At 30.3% G+C, this 16,350-nt stretch overlaps 1 protein-coding gene across 6 annotated transcripts; it reads left to right on the top strand.

The window, feature by feature from the left end:
* Positions 1–230: 230 nt before the first annotated feature.
* Positions 231–15,991, top strand: LOC136982866 (F-box only protein 47-like). 6 transcript variants are annotated; one of them, XM_067279415.1, is made up of 10 exons: positions 231–343; positions 5,496–5,629; positions 6,286–6,462; positions 7,721–7,797; positions 14,504–14,684; positions 14,768–14,938; positions 15,039–15,197; positions 15,288–15,430; positions 15,496–15,646; positions 15,707–15,991. In XM_067279415.1, the coding sequence occupies exons 2-10, from the start codon at positions 5,515–5,517 to the stop codon at positions 15,829–15,831; spliced, it is 1,299 nt and encodes a 432-aa protein (XP_067135516.1). In that variant the 5' UTR covers positions 231–343; positions 5,496–5,514; the 3' UTR covers positions 15,832–15,991. The 6 variants fall into 6 exon arrangements, with proteins under 6 accessions (XP_067135516.1, XP_067135518.1, XP_067135517.1 ...); XM_067279417.1 differs by having other exon boundaries at positions 5,496–5,686; positions 14,504–14,561; positions 14,825–14,938; XM_067279416.1 differs by having other exon boundaries at positions 5,496–5,686; positions 14,504–14,561.
* Positions 15,992–16,350: the final 359 nt, after the last annotated feature.

Below are 16,350 nucleotides of genomic sequence, written 5' to 3'. Positions count from 1 at the left end.
CATTACTGTATATCTTACGGAGACTGAAATAATCGTACAAATACGTATTGTACAGTACTTGTACTTTACGCATCTGATAATTATAGTGCCCTCTAGAACATTCATGAATATATTTCTGTAATAATTTACGGATGGAGTAAAAATACAAATTTAATATTTTTATAATAAAATTTGAATTTCATTATTAAATAATAACATTTAAAAATTAATATTACAAAAGTTTGATGCAACATTAATAATAATTTAATTTTTGAAAAGTTCAGAAATCGAACACGACCAGACGATAAGTGATTTGAAAATTCGATCTTCGTATTCTATAATTTTACCTTTGCTCGCCTCATTCGTAAGATTTTTTTATTTTTATTTTTAAATTGAAATGTTTAAATGTTAAATATATTATAAATATGCGGAATTAATTGTGATAATATTAGCAGAATTTATATGCGAATCGTATGGTTAAATCAGAGACTCGGAAAGTTTTTAAATTACAAACAAATTTAACTGGAACTTTTGTTAATAATATATGTATTTATTTTAATGCTTTTACGTTAAAAATACGTAAATTATTTGTTTGTAGAACTTAAAATACGTGAATCGTTTCTTTTTCGAATTTTGTAAATTTAAAAATAGAACTATAACGTTCTATTATTTGAACGCAGTTCTTTTCTTTAATTTGTATTTTAATACGTTTTTAATCTCAGGCAGACCCATGAACGGGATCGAGAAGTGTGTAAGGTGTAGTATATTTCCAGTTTTTTTACAAATGCTTTCTGTATAATCTATGTTATAATGTAATTGGGAGAGTTGACAATAATAATTATAAGCGTAAAGTCCAAACGGTTTTTTTTTTTTTTTTTTAACTCTTTCCGCCCTGTGGGCACTAAGAGGGCCTCTTTTAGTAGGCCCATTATGGGTTCGGCCAGGCCCACAATGGGGCAACCGGGTGGTGAGGGACGGGGCCCGACATATCCGAACGGACCACCCCCCGAAAAATTCCTGGGGATTATTCGACCCGTTCGGATTCGATCCCGGGTCCCCCAGAGCGGTAGGCTGCCACCTTTACCGCTCGGCCATCCGGCCGAGTCCAAACGGTTAGGAGTTGAAAGTTGAAATTTGGTACACAGGGTACACCATGATAATGCGTACAAATACGTACTGTACTAAGAAGGAGGTTTGGAAATTTTACCCCCCCCCGGGGGGAAGAGGAGGAGATAGATAGTATTAGTCAGTTTAAGGTATGAATAGTAAACAAGGCAAATAAATAGTGGCACATTTAGTATACATTTTGGCAATTGATAGATATTTTAATCATTTTCACTCTTCGGGTAATCCAAAAACAATAAATACAAAATAAATGAATTCGAACGAATACTTGAATTCGTTCCAAATTCGAAATATAATGTTCCCAAACCAGTTTTTTTTTTAGATTCTAGAATTTAAAATTAATCATTTCACTGAAGTAAGATTATCATCAAGTAAGTTAATTCTTCATTATAATGAAAATTTTCTGATATTTTTTATTTTATAAATTATTTAATTGTTTATTTTTACTTTTTTAGGTTACTTAAATAAAAAATCTTTTTAAATACTAAAGATTTATTCAGTTAAAATTCAATAATGATTTCAATCATTTTTTTCTATTAGATATCCGATAAATAGAATAGTGAAAACAAAATCTCTCATAATATAGTCGACATGGGTTGATAATAATAAGCTCAAAGCCCAAACAATTAGGAGTTGAAAGTTGAAATTTGGTACATAGTTACGGTACGTCATGAGAACGTACTGTACACTGAGGGATTTTTCGAAATTCCCCCGCAGGGGAGAGGGGGGGTTACAAATTAACCTAAACTCTGATTCTACTGTACTAATTTAGATGCGGTGTTTTGCGTTTTTGCGGGAAATTTAACATATTTTTAGATCCATATAAAACTTCTCTAATTAGTTCCGAAGTGTGAATCTTTTTTTTTTTTTTTTTTTTGTAACTCTTTCCGCCCAGTGGGCACTAAGAGGGCCTCTTACAGCAAGCCTATTATGGGTTTGACCAGGCCCACAATGGGGCGGCTGGGTGGTGAGGGACGGGGACCGACATATCCGGACGGATCACCCCCCGAAAAATTCCTGGGGATTTTTCGACCCGTCCGGATTCGATCCCGGGTCCCCCAGGGCGGCAGGCTGCTAACCTTGACCGCTCGGCCATCCGGCCGCAGTGTGAATCTTACTCGGCTATAATCTAAAATCTTAATCTTCATTATCGTCACTTTTTGCCTGAGCAACGCCGGGCCCAGTGGCGTAGCTAGAATGGGTGACACCTGGGGCAGATATCGTGGTGTCACCCCAAGTCACACCGTGGGTGTCACCCTTCTTAACTCTTTTATAAAACACTATCGGATTATTGAATTGTAATATGTCCGCACTCGAGCAAACTTGAACGCTATATCGAATAAGCGATATCAACACATAGGTTTATATTGATTTAGCGTGAATCCGTTGACCTTTTTTTTTTAGGCATTGGTTGATGAGCCGATCGAACTTTCCATGACTTAATGTTAAAGCGCGTTATCAAGGTTTATTTCGCGACTTATTTTTTCATAGTCGGGCGTCAATCCCTACACGCACCGGATATCACCCCTGAACGGGTGACACCCGGAGCGGACCGCCCCCAACGTCCCCCTCGCTACGCCTCTGGCCGGGCTTATCTGATAGTGTGTGTGTATATATATATACAGTATAAATGAGGATGTTTGTTTGTTTGTTTGTGTGTTCGCTATACACTCCTAGGCCGTTCGACCAATTGCTACGAAACTCGGCAGTTACGTTCAAATACTTCTAACTTAGATAATGTCATACATCCCACCTCAAATTGGATTTGGATTGAATGTAGATAGAAATTAATTGATTTCTAACTATATTCAATTTGCTCAAGGTCTGTATAAGAAGGTCAGGACACGCTCCCGTGATTCTACGCGGCAGCGGCCATGTTGGGGCATATCGATAGAGATCACCACACGTGGTTCCTGCGTGAGTCGACTATTATTACGTATATACATACTCAAAACGTTAAACAATGGGTTATTCCGTGGCACCTAATTATAAAAGTAAGTCTACCGACCTTCGATTGTTTAGATTTCCTGCAGATAAGCAGAGGAAAGCGAAATGGGTGCAGAACTGCAGACGGGATAAGTGGCAGACAACTGAACATTCTAAACTATGTGAGGATAGTGTATATTATGTATTTTTCTATAGGTACTGTCTTTGAGATGTATACGTGAGCTCACATTAAATTATTTGTTGTTCAGCTTCATTTCGAAGAATCTCAGTTTGAACTGTTAATCTCAACTTTTCTGTCAGTGAGATTACATATTTTTGCCAGAGATATGAACATTACTTTGAATGTAAAAAAACTGCATGGAAGCAAAAGCTCATTTATGCGTAATTCTGCTGACTTCCGAAAATGGTGTTTTATTATATTGGTATCTTGTGTGTTTACAGAGAAAGAAGTTATATCTCAGATAAGCTCTATTAAATATATCATCAAATTGTGTTTAATATTTTCCTTTTTGATTAGATTTTATGTAATTAGGAAAATATGACGTTTAAGCCTTTGTAAAGTAAAAAATGTTCATTAATTAAACGTTAGTCCAGTATTTATTTTTTAATGCATTAATATTGTATTGGTAAATGCTTTAAAGTAAAATTTTGGATAACTTATGTTATTGCATTACTTTACGAAGTGCTTATATATGTAATTGCATCAGTTTTAGCACCTATTTAATTAGTTTCATTCACGACAGCAACTGATGTGGATGATTGTTTCTTTTAAACTATTTGATCGAAAAGTTGCATAAAATTGGGGATGCATAATCATCCGAAATTATTATTATAATTTTGACTGGAAATCACTGGATTTATGCAATTTTAGTTTAATTAATGTCGTATAAAACTGACTGCTCGTACAAGTTTGCTTAAAACATGCGACTCAAAATACCCCAAAATGGCGGCTCAAGAAGTAGGTCACGCGTGTCCTGACCTTGTACAGACCTTGAATTTGCTGAGTTACACGTAACGTCATCTATTGGCAAAAATTTAAGAAAATGATAAACTAAATGTAATTTATTATTTTCTTATTTTCTTCCTAACGTATAGTTAACTAGTCTTGTGCCCATAAGCCTTCCATATCTGGTCTCGACTCCTTTTTCGATATCAAGGAAGGACAGACAGGCGGACCACAGTTGGAATTTATAAGCTACAATTTTTTCAAATTGCAACCCAATAATTTTTCTATAAACGCGATATTTACGAGAAAATAAGTCTCACGTAGTACAATCTGTTGCAAAAATATAAACACTTTATTATCTCAAAAAGCAATTATTCACGCAATTTTACAATATTTTTTTTATTTAAAAAAGTCTTATAAGAAATCTTTCGGACGTTAAGGTTAGGAGTTGAAACTTCGATCACGTGGGGGGCCATCACAACCTATCCAACACGGATGACTTTTCAAATATTAATAGTAGAACACTGTTCTACTAGAACAGTATTAATTAGTAATCATTGACCATTGTTGGCCACGTGGAGTTTTCCGAGTTATCTTTATGTCAGTAACACCTAAATAGGGTTTAGCTTCCCATTAAAGTCTTGCTGGGATGCATTCCCTTGGCAAATCGCTTACGTGTCGCGTTGCAGTAACCAATCCTCTCTTCTGGGAGGAGGTCAACGACTACTGTTAGTCAAATTACTTCAATCCTCTTGAACAGTCCCTTCTTTCTATTGCACCAGCGTCGTGGTGGCATCCAAATAGGAAAATTACATAATACAAGGTTGCCGGAAAGCACAAAACATGATTTAAGTGATTTTTGAGGGTGCCTAATTTAAATTTTGTCCGTTTTTCGCAAAATTTCATTCGTTGACAGATTACCGTTTGAATGATAGTTTTTAAGAGTTAACATTAGAAACAAATATGATATCTAAAAAAAATTAAGATATACAGTATTTTCAATTAGTGTTTACTTGACCAACGAAATTGTGCCGTTTCATATCGTCCGAGTATCGCGATAAATATGACAATGGTAGGCTAAAATAACCAAACTGTTTATATGCTTTCCGTTTTAACGTTTGTTATATTATAGTATTTAAAGTAATATAATAGTATTTATTATATTATAGTATACAAAGGTTATCTTACGTAATGGTCACGCCGAATGACCAATCTAATACATTTAAAAAATTCTTTATTTTTCTATTGTTCAAATTTTAAAATGTATTAGATTGGTCACTTGGTGCGATAAACCCTTACTTAAGATAACTTTTGTAGTTATATAAATCAAATACTATAATGTGATATAATAGAAGGGTTAGAAGTACGAAATAATCTGATAGATTATTTCGTATTTCTAATCTTAATCTTTGGTATTATTTTTTGCCCGGGCAACGCCGGGCTCATCTGCTAGTACGTCTTTAAATGAAAGAAAGTAATTTCATATATTTGATTATAGGTTAATTGGCCGCTAAAAAATGAGCTTTACCAATTTCATACCTTTTGCTTATAAAACTCTTAGAAGATCTGCAAGAATTTTGAAGAAAGAAAAAGGTGGTAACAAACACAAGAAAATAGAAGAAAGTTTGTTAGGTTATTTTGATTTATTACCTATAGAAATTCAATTTAGAATATTTTCTTACCTTTCAGGTAATATTTAGTTCCATTAAAAATATATGTATTTCATAAAAATTTGTTAAATATTAAAACATTTACGCATATAATTTATTAGAGTTATAAAGTTTATTTATTAAATAATTTTAAAAAGTAATAAAATTTATATTCACAATTACAGTAAATTGTATTGCAATTCATAAGCAAATATTATAATTTTATAATTTGAATATTTTATAAAGCTAAAAACAAGTTTAATTATAGATAAAATATTAATGATTTATTTTGTGTGAATAAGTTCTTTTTGCTATTATAATAAATATTTTTTTTTTAAATGAAATTTTTGAAAATAAATTATATTAATTAAATAACTATTAAAACAAATTATGTAATATATTATTATTTTAAAAATAATATTAAGTATTCATCTAAAATTTGAAATCTAAATTTATGTTCACAATTCATATATTTATTTTGGAAAATTAAAATTTTAAGGTTAAACTTAAATTTTCCAAGGCTTAACATATATGTATTTAAGTATTTCATTCATTCTCTACTATATTTAATTAATAGTTCTAAAGAAATTTAGTTGAAAATATAATTATTTGTTATATATTTTATTTTTAAATATGTAGTGGATGATCTTAGCATTTTAACTATTTCTTCGAAAGCTGTAAGAAATCAAATCGAAGTTTATAGAAACTCGTCTTATGGTTTAAAAAACCTTATACCAGATATAATTACAAAGAAATTTACCTTTCCAATCTCTGTCGCTTTGGAGAACGAAAATGTGATGCATTTTCATAAATTAGGTACTCTTTTTTATTTAAATTAATTGATTAAATGCAAATGAAATATTTTCTAATTATAAATAATTGAATATAGTATGCTTGCATACTGTATACTTGCTACAGCATTTTTGTTATGCTATTATATTTAGTTATAACTTTTATTGTCTATTTAGACTAGACCATTAAATATTTTAATTTTTTGTTAACAATTTTCAGAAATTAAACATTTTATATAATTCATGATACAATACTAAATATTTTATTCAAGAAACCTATAATGAAAAGTATTTTCGCTTAGATACTCAATTTTAGATTTACTTAAATTAGAAACACAAACCAAATTCGAACAAATTCGGAGATTATTTAAAATATTTGTAACATTATTAATTTTACAGCCTAATATTAGGAAATATTACAATATTTTTGTAGAGAAAAATAATACATATAAACTCATACACTCGAAATTTTTGGTAGAAACATCATACACATTATATCTTTTAATATAGAGTAAAACAGATAGAATTGGCATCCAGGTATTAATTGGCACTCTAGAAATATTCTTAAAATAAGAAAAATGTTACAAATGGCTCAGATTTGTAAATCACAGACAGAAACTACATCTGTCCGTCTCTCTTTTCTGGGTCTGATACGAAAGGAAAAGAAAGAGGTGGGAACTATTCATAGCGACAATGTAAGGAAATTGTTTCAGTAGTTGACTGTTAAATTTTTTTTTTAGTTTTTACTATAATAATTCGTGGAATTTGGAAGAGACTATCCCATATTTCTTTAATTTGAAATTTACACTTATTTTCATTTGTATATCTGTATTTGAATATCTGTATTTATAATTGCATCAAAAATTTAGTATCCGTAAAATGTTTTATGTATATAAGTATATTTTATATATAGGGCTGCAATTTTCAAATTCTAGACCTATAAATTTCCACTGTCTGTCCGTTGTCTGTCCTTCGTTAATCTCGAGAACGGGGTTAGATAGATGAAAGTCAAGATATTAACGGAAAGCTTAGGGCCAGGAGGCCCGATTAACTATATAAGAACTTCCGGTCTAGACCAAAACTCACGGGAATTCAATTCAAAATTTTCCCCTGAATGGAGTTACACAGATGACTGACATGATTCAGGAAAAGTATGAGGAACAGGGGCAAGACATTACTACTTTAAGATGGAGAACATATATTCTAAATAAATTGAGCGTATGATTACAAATTGCAGCCCGGCATTGTGACGATGTCACAAATAATTGCTCGTTTTGTTTTAGGTCTATTAATGAAGAGGTCAACTTGCTTGTATCCAACGAAACAAAGAATGACGATCATTTTAGAATTTATAAATAAGGTAATATAGGCTAAATTATTCAAATTCAAGAAACCCAAATCATTTTTTAGTCGTACACTTTACAAATAAATCATGAATTTATAATATTTAATAAAGATCTTAATGCTTTAATAAGATACTTTAAAATATTAACATACAAACAAATACATATATTGATTTACCCGGGCCCAGATTCACGAACGTCTCGAAAGATACGACAAGGTATCTCTCCAATATCGTAAGTTACGAGAAACTAACGATATTTTACATTTCGCATTTACAAAACACATCGTAGCACTTACGAGCAAAAACAAAAGAAATTGGTAGAGAGAGTGTGTCTTATGACATCACTAGTAACCGCTTCCGTTTAATAGAGCCAGCAGGAAACTTTTAGGAATTTTCTCTCTGCACATGATACTTGATCTGTGGTCTGAGGAAAGGTAACCATTTATTTCCTTAGAATTAAAATGGTAGGAATTAGTTATTTTAGAATAATTATTTATACGTGTTGTGATGATATCGAAAAATGTAACCGATCTAGGTGTAGAACAAAATCTACCGAAAATTGATACTTGTAGTTATAATAATATATAAATAAACAATAACATTAATACCCGATACAATTGCGCCTAACGTCTCACTCTAGTACCAAATTATTTCATAATTAAAATATTATTATGGCCTTTATCTAGCCCGATATCTTACGGCATTGATGGTGTGTAAGTGATATTAATAGAAATATTGAAGTTCTGAAAGAAATTCACAAGCTAATAGTTTTTTGTAAAAAAAATAACATTAAATTATAATGAATCAGATGTTTCGGACGACCTTCTGCAAACAGTTTTAATTCCACCGTGAAGAATTCTATCAGTTTTTTCGTCATTTGATAACATCTTAGAAGATTCGAATCAGAGAAGTTTAGAAGAAGCAATCAGGAAAAATCATCGATTCGATTATCTATCGATAGAACCAAATACACTAGAGCATCGATTATCCGAATACTAATCAACGAAAACATCGGTTAACTGAAAGTGTTCAAATTCAAATTTTCACTAGTGCTTTGGCGCTGCAGCATTCTTCAACCTAAACTGTAGGCCTACTTTAAGTACTACTTTATGTAAGATATGTATTTATAAGACATGTGATACAAAATATTAATATATACAGTACAGTTTTGTGTTTAATATATTTTTCGTAAATGATCAGTTATCCGAACAACCCAGTCCCGAATTGTTTCGGATAATCGATGTCTCTACTGTACTCGAAACCAGTACATGGACTTAGGAGAGCCCTTAGATAACCTAGTAGTTATGAGACTTTTTACAATATCTTAGCTACGATGTGCTTTGTGAATACGATACTTTTTGCATAGGACAACTTACGATGAATTTCTTCCTAAGCTTCGATACGAGGTGTTTGTGAATCTGGGCCCCGAACTTTTAAGATTAACGCTAAACGATTACCGGTCTATATCGGGCTATATTAATCTAATGCTACTATTAATAATTAAATGTTAAGCAATTTGGCGTAGAGGTGAGATTAGGCGTCATCTCTTGCTAAATTTAATAACTATAATTAAATTAATATTTAATAATTAATTTAGAAGGCTATGAGTCCCATTTTGACCCTTAATTTGCGCTTCCGTGCGTAATTGGCACTACGGCGTGTGCAACGCCGCATTGCCAATTACGTTACCAAGACCCTGTCCAATCTTCGCTTCCAAAACTATTAATGAATTGAGATATAACCATACTGGTTACTCACGCAACGACTGGTTCGCGTTCACGTTAAATTATTAATACTGTCATTAATATAGCATGATATAATCTGGCACTTGTTGATGTTAATATTAATGTATAAATGTTTATTTTCTGTAAATTAATTTAAAATATTGGATAGTTTAATTTAATACAATTTCAAAATGTATATAAAATCAGAATCATACTTTTTAAAAAATAAAAAGCTTTAGAGATATGCCAGCATCATCAAAATATTTTTCTTTAAAAATTCCTATTCTCCTTTCTCGTGTAACTAGGGGTGACCAGATGTCCAGCTTTAGATTGGGCAATCTCGCTTTTGAGTACGCTGTCCTCCGTCTGGCGACTCCAGAACCAGACCTCCTTTTTTTGGGTCTATTGGTTCTGTCTAAAAATGATTATACAGTATCTAAAAAGAATGTGAATTTTATTTTTATGAAATTCATAAAAAATTACAATTGTATTTGTTTTTCAAAATACCAGATTGTAAATATATAAATACTGTATATATACAGTAATCTATATACTATTGAAAATTATTTTAGAGCAGATCCCATGTCGAAAAACTTATTTTGACACCCATCTATACAGAGAAATATGAAATCAATATTGTCATTTATGCTAAATACTGGGAGGATGTTATATTTAGTGATAAATAAGTTTTTTTTTTTTTTTTTTTTTTTTTTAATGACAATGATGGAAACGCTTGAATATGGTGTGTTTAAGTACAGCGTTTCTCAAACATTTTGCTCACACAACCCAATATATCTAATGGTTCCGCGAGCCGAATGTTATAATATTTTTTTAAAAACCTGGTAAACTGGAGTTACTGTATATTACATAACAAAATAAAATTATACATTATTGATAATAACTTCTAGCTTCTACGTGTGAAATTTAACATTGAGTACATTTCTGTTAAGAGCAGTTTGCAATTTCAATTTGTAACAATTAACTTCCTTCAATTTCAATTTTTTTTTAAATTGAAATTTAATTATTAAAAAACGTATGACTGGCGATTGCAAATAAAACAGACTGTAATTCTTCTGGGACTGCATAATATAACTAAACACCTACTCAAAAACCTTTAAATAGTGCAGCCAAACTTTAATATTTCGAACGTTTTCGGTCTTGTTTCGGCTGCACTATTTAAAGGTTTTTGAGTAGGTGTTTAAAACAGACTGTTTCAAATTATTAGGGAATCTATTTTACTTTATAAAAAAAACTTGTAATATTTTTTAAACTTAATCAATGTTTTTTAAAATGTACTTTTCAGCTTGTAAGATTTTGTCAATTTCATTTATACATAGAAAAAAATTCTCTAAAAATTATTTATTGATCCACTTGTGCCGAAATTCATCCATTATTTACTTTTATAATTTATTGTAAGGATATATTTTCGAAACCATTGCAACTTAAATGGCTTTATAACTACGACCTTACATAAAATATCTATTTTGATGTTATTCAAAATAGAAAAGAGAAATCAATTCCATATACACAGATTCTATAATCTTAAATTTATTACTAAATGATGATAATAATAGATACATTTACTGTTCCTAGTTCTTAGAGAATATTTCAGTAATACAAGTATTTCTGCGAAAGGTAGTGTCATTTCGCGATGGATTAAAATATTAACGCGACCCATAGTTTGAGAAACACTTGTTCTAGCACACTAGTAATTTAAAATAAAAACTACTTTTGTAAAAACTTAAATAAGGCATAACTGATGTTCGGAACATTAATTAGAATCTTTATTCCAGTTTAAGTATATAAATAATGATAAAATCCAGCAACGAGTTTCGTAACTTTTCCCTCAATAAACTTAAAACTGTGAACCTTTAACTACCAAAATTTAATAGCATCAATGTCCCTTAATACACAAACCTCCCTGCAAACTTTCAAAAATTTTCGACAGAAAGCACGAGAGTTATTAAGCTTCAGAGTGGGTGAACAAAATCGTGTCCCCCATACACATATACTCCAACATCCATACATACAGAATCTATCCTTTTTTTTCTGTTTCTCGATGTTTCATGGCCCTGTGTCCAAAAATGTAAATATCTTAGAGCATTCGGTCAAAAAATAACCCCTGTTATATATAACTGCTGAGAAAGTAACAGACTTTCAGATTTTAACGTTTAACTTCAGGAGAATTAGTTAAAACATCAAAGAACAAAATTGATTGTTTAAATATATCATTTCAAAGATTTCCGCTGAAGATGGTATTAAAGTCCAAAAGTACTAAGGAAATCTGTTTCTCTTTTATAATAAACTAGCTGTTACCCGCGACTTCGCCCGTGCGGATTTTGCAAGCAAACGCCATTTATATTCAGTATTTCAACAACCATAGTTATTGTTATACACACTGTGTATAACATCTATTGCTGAGAATGATGAGAATTGTTGAGAATCAAACGAACTGTTTTCAATGATCAATTTTCTGGAACGTTTACAATCGTTCTATAATCGAACTAATATGCAATAACAAATTCGAATTTAAAACGGTTCGAACTTCGAACATTTGGTTAAAAAATTGAAATATATAAAAATATTTATAACAACGCCTGAAATGTTATCAATTTAATACACCTAAGTAATCAATGAAGACTAAACATAGTTAAAAACAAAAAATCACATCTAAAATAGTACAGTAGAAGCCGTTCTTCAGGTTAAGCCTTAACCCTCTCTCCCCCCGCGGGGAATTTGCAAAATTCCCTTCTCAGTGTGCGTTTTCATGACGTACCCTGTGTACCAAATTTCACTTTAGGTTCAGCGGTTTGCTCTGGGCGATGATGAATCAACCAGTCACCCAGTCAGTCAGTCAGGACAAGTAATTTTATATATTTAGATAAATTCGTCTTCCTAAAATGAGAAATTTCATTTTTATGTGAGTTTATTATTTTTGTTATTATTTATGTGTATAGGATAAACATTGGTAAATTGGAGGCAAAATTAATTATTCTTTAATTATCGGATATATTTGATAAATGGACATTCTAACTATATTATTAAAGGAAGAGACCATTCTCTCAAGATAATAGCATCTCTTTTTGTCATTATGAATATATTTATATCTTAGTTTTCTAGGAGTATATTTTTTGTTCCGTACAGATGGTTATTTCGTGATATCACAGATAATTTTGTAAGAGGTTCCTTTAGCTTGTATATTTGGCTGCAATTTGAAAAAATTGTAGACCTGTAAATGCCCACTGTCATTTCTCTAAATGTCAGTATTCCTGTCTATCTGTCTGTTCTTCCTTAATCTCGAGAAAACTTAAAGGCAGGAAACCCCAATTAACTATATAAGAACGTCCGATCTATAACGGAAGTCACCTGATTTCAATTCAAGAATTTTCCTCTGAAGGATGTTAGACAGCTTATCGGCACGTTCCTGTTTCTAAAGGAAAAGTATGATGTACAGGAGGAAGCTACCACTAATTTGAGTTGGAGAGCATATATTTTAAACTAAATAAATTAAAAATATTAAAAATTGCAGGCCAGCATTGTGACGATGTCACAATAAATAATTGCTCCTATATTGAACACTCCATCCTCGTGATTTTAATGAAATTTATTTTTTTTTACATTGACGATACTTTGATGGCATCTCGAGTAGTAATTTCGTGATATATTGGTTATTTTGTCGTACCTCATTTTGGACTTAAAAAGTATGGCAGATACTCAAGATATATTCAACTAACATTATCTGTAAGTTATACATATTATTATTATCTCGCCGTAAATTATCTCTGCTTACACCGATTAACATCGGCTTTGTGTGAAATTTAAGAGAAAGGTGTAATTTTTAAGGTCAGTTCTTAGTTTATTGGTAGATGGTCAGTGTAACCCACACTGATAAACTACTACTACTAAGCTACTACTAATATCAATAAGTCGTTAATTGTTTTATTGTCTTGTATACGAAAACTCTTTTTCTGATTTTAAGTCAGTAAATTACAATGATTTTATTGAACTCGGAATAATGTTTTCTTTAACGTTTAATAACTAGTTTTGTTAGACCTGATTAATTTATATTTTAGTCGCAGTTTAACCGGCATGTTAACCCCGGGGTTTTCCGTCATGTTGGTCTCCCCGTTTATAAGCGGTCATTCCGCAAAAATACGATAAGGAAATTTAAACGCACAATACAATAAAAAAATAATAATAACCGTGTGTTTAAATATATCTCCAGTTCTTAGTTTATTGGAATTTCAAAGAATTAACATTCAATATTAACTCTTAACATCAATATTTTGTTTGTAAATTTAAGATAAAACTAGACTCCTAAAACACTTCTACAAAGTTTTCCTCTTCTCACAATAAAGATCGTTTGCTAACAGTTATAAAATGACAGTTTACTCAAACGAACAAAATTTTCAAATTTAATAAATTCCACGCTATCTGCGAGAAAAAATTTCAAATCTCATTTTACATTACTTACTTTTTAAATTCATCTTCATCAAATATCACGAAATTACCAATGTTTACTTATCAAATAAAGCAGTTCAAAGTTGGAGTTTGGATCTTGCAAGATTTATTTATGAAATTCGTTTCATAGAAAAATCCATTTATATAATAGAATTTAAACTATTTAGTGTTTTGTAGTTGGAATGCTTTAATAAATACTATAATAAAACTAGAAAATTATAATTTATTAATGAAACATAAAATACACTTATTAATAGAAATATATTTCATTGCTTTCTAATAGAGTTTTTCATGTAATTTTTTACGCTATTATTTTGTCAAAATATATAAAATTTGTTTTTATGATAATGGAAAAGGAATTCATCTAGCAAATTAACGGATACGTGCGATTAAAAAATACATTAAATATTAGAAAAAAATATATATATTTATTTATTCCATATTAAGATACATCATATTATTTAGGTTATATATACAATATATACATTAACATGTAACAAAATTAATTTTTTAAAATTTAAATAATTTTATTATAGTTAGAATGTAATCCTCAGAATAACATCAGTAATATGACTCACGTTCTACAATGTTATGGTAAGTTTATTCATACGATCATAGCTGGATGGGACGAAAGTGAATGCTGTTTTGTGCATTCTATTCTTGACAACGTTAGTGATATGAAAAAACATTTAAAATATGTTTTAACATCTTTTCCAGGTAATATAATAATAATAAGCTAATTGTAACATGAATAGATGACATTTTTATTAAAATTTTCAAGTTTTTGTAACATTTTTTAGGTTCCAATCCAGGAAAGGAAATGTATGTTCGTATGTATCATCGTTTTGTTTATTTAGATTATTGCTGGAATTCTACAGATCGTAGTTTTTGGTTATCAAAAATATTAAAACCTTGGCCTCTTGTGCATCAAGCAAAACTATTATTTTTATTATATGGCCCTGTATGTTCAGGTAACTGTATAATACTTACACTGTTGGAATTGGAAAAAAAAATCTGTTTAACATTTATAGCTGTAAATCGTTTTAAATTATATATTTCATTTTATTATAGATAAAATTCAATGGTTCGAATTAACAGAGAATACTCCTGAAGATTATTCTGAAGCTAGTAAAAAATTAACAGATCTCGCTTACATTATACAGCTAATGCAACAAAATACTCTTGAATGGAATGGAGATGATATTATTTCTATACTTGAAGAGATTACTGGTAATATTAGAAAAAAATGTTTTTTAATATATTAATAATGGAAATTCTAATTCGTTTTTATTTCGTGCATGAAATTTTTTATCATTACAGATACTCCAGAAGAGTGGATGCCGGAAAATATTGCAATTTTATTGTTATTTTGTGGAGATATTGTAGCAGCAATGTTTATGGGAAATAAATTACTAAATGGAAAAACAATAGAACTTGCAAATTTAGTAATATATTTAGCTATGGTAAGAAAAATTTTATCTTGTAAAATGTAAATCTAATTTTTTAATATATTTTGTTATTTTTTAAGGCATGTACGAAATATGATTATCAACAAAAATGGCTGGTTCAATTAATAGATAAGATTTGTCATATGAGCAAAAATAAAATGGATCGTCAGAAATTTATACAGATGATACCAGCAGCATTTCAAGAAATAATTATGGATATTCATGATATAGGTAAGTTATCATTTTAAAAAGTTTTGTTATATTTTATTAAAGAAATAAGTTTATTAATAGACGAAGGAAGAGAGTCGGAACTCAAAATGCTTATTGAAACTCAAACATCATTTCTCTCTGTTATTATCAATCGGGCTTTTTGCCAGTCGACTGCATTTACCTGCAAGGTGGTTTCAGAAGAATAAAATATAAAATAGAATGTTATTTAAACTGTATATCATATTAAGTTCAGATTTCATATTTACATATTTATGGTAATTGTTATTGCACATATATTTTGTTACGTTAATTTGTTTATATATAATTCTTATGTCTGAGTCACAGACTTGTTATAAACAAACTAAATTTCAGAAAAATTTTTAAATTTTCATTTTGTTTAAAATTAATGTATTTGTGTATTTTACAAATAAATAAATTCTATTTTTTATTTTTTGTTACTTGATTATTATTTAATTTAGACAATCTAAATATATAAAATTACTTCTCCTGACTGTAGTGTTACCACCCGTCCGATTTTCACCCGGACAGTCCGGGAATTGAGTCACTGTCCGGGTGAACTATTAATTTTGTCCGGGAATTTCGTAGAAATTGTGAAATTACGATGAAACAAATTTCTTGCAAATACTTTTTATAAATTTACACCATTTGAACAGCGAAAGACCTCACTCACTGAAACTCATCTGCTATTCTGCCATGTTACTCTG

This window comes from Centruroides vittatus, unplaced genomic scaffold (assembly GCF_030686945.1).
Source record: "Centruroides vittatus isolate TY-2023 unplaced genomic scaffold, ASM3068694v2 contig_866, whole genome shotgun sequence".
Taxonomy (NCBI): Eukaryota; Metazoa; Arthropoda; class Arachnida; order Scorpiones; family Buthidae; genus Centruroides; species Centruroides vittatus.
The sequence above is the reverse complement of the archived record's forward strand: the minus strand, read 5'-3'. Positions and strand labels throughout refer to the sequence as shown.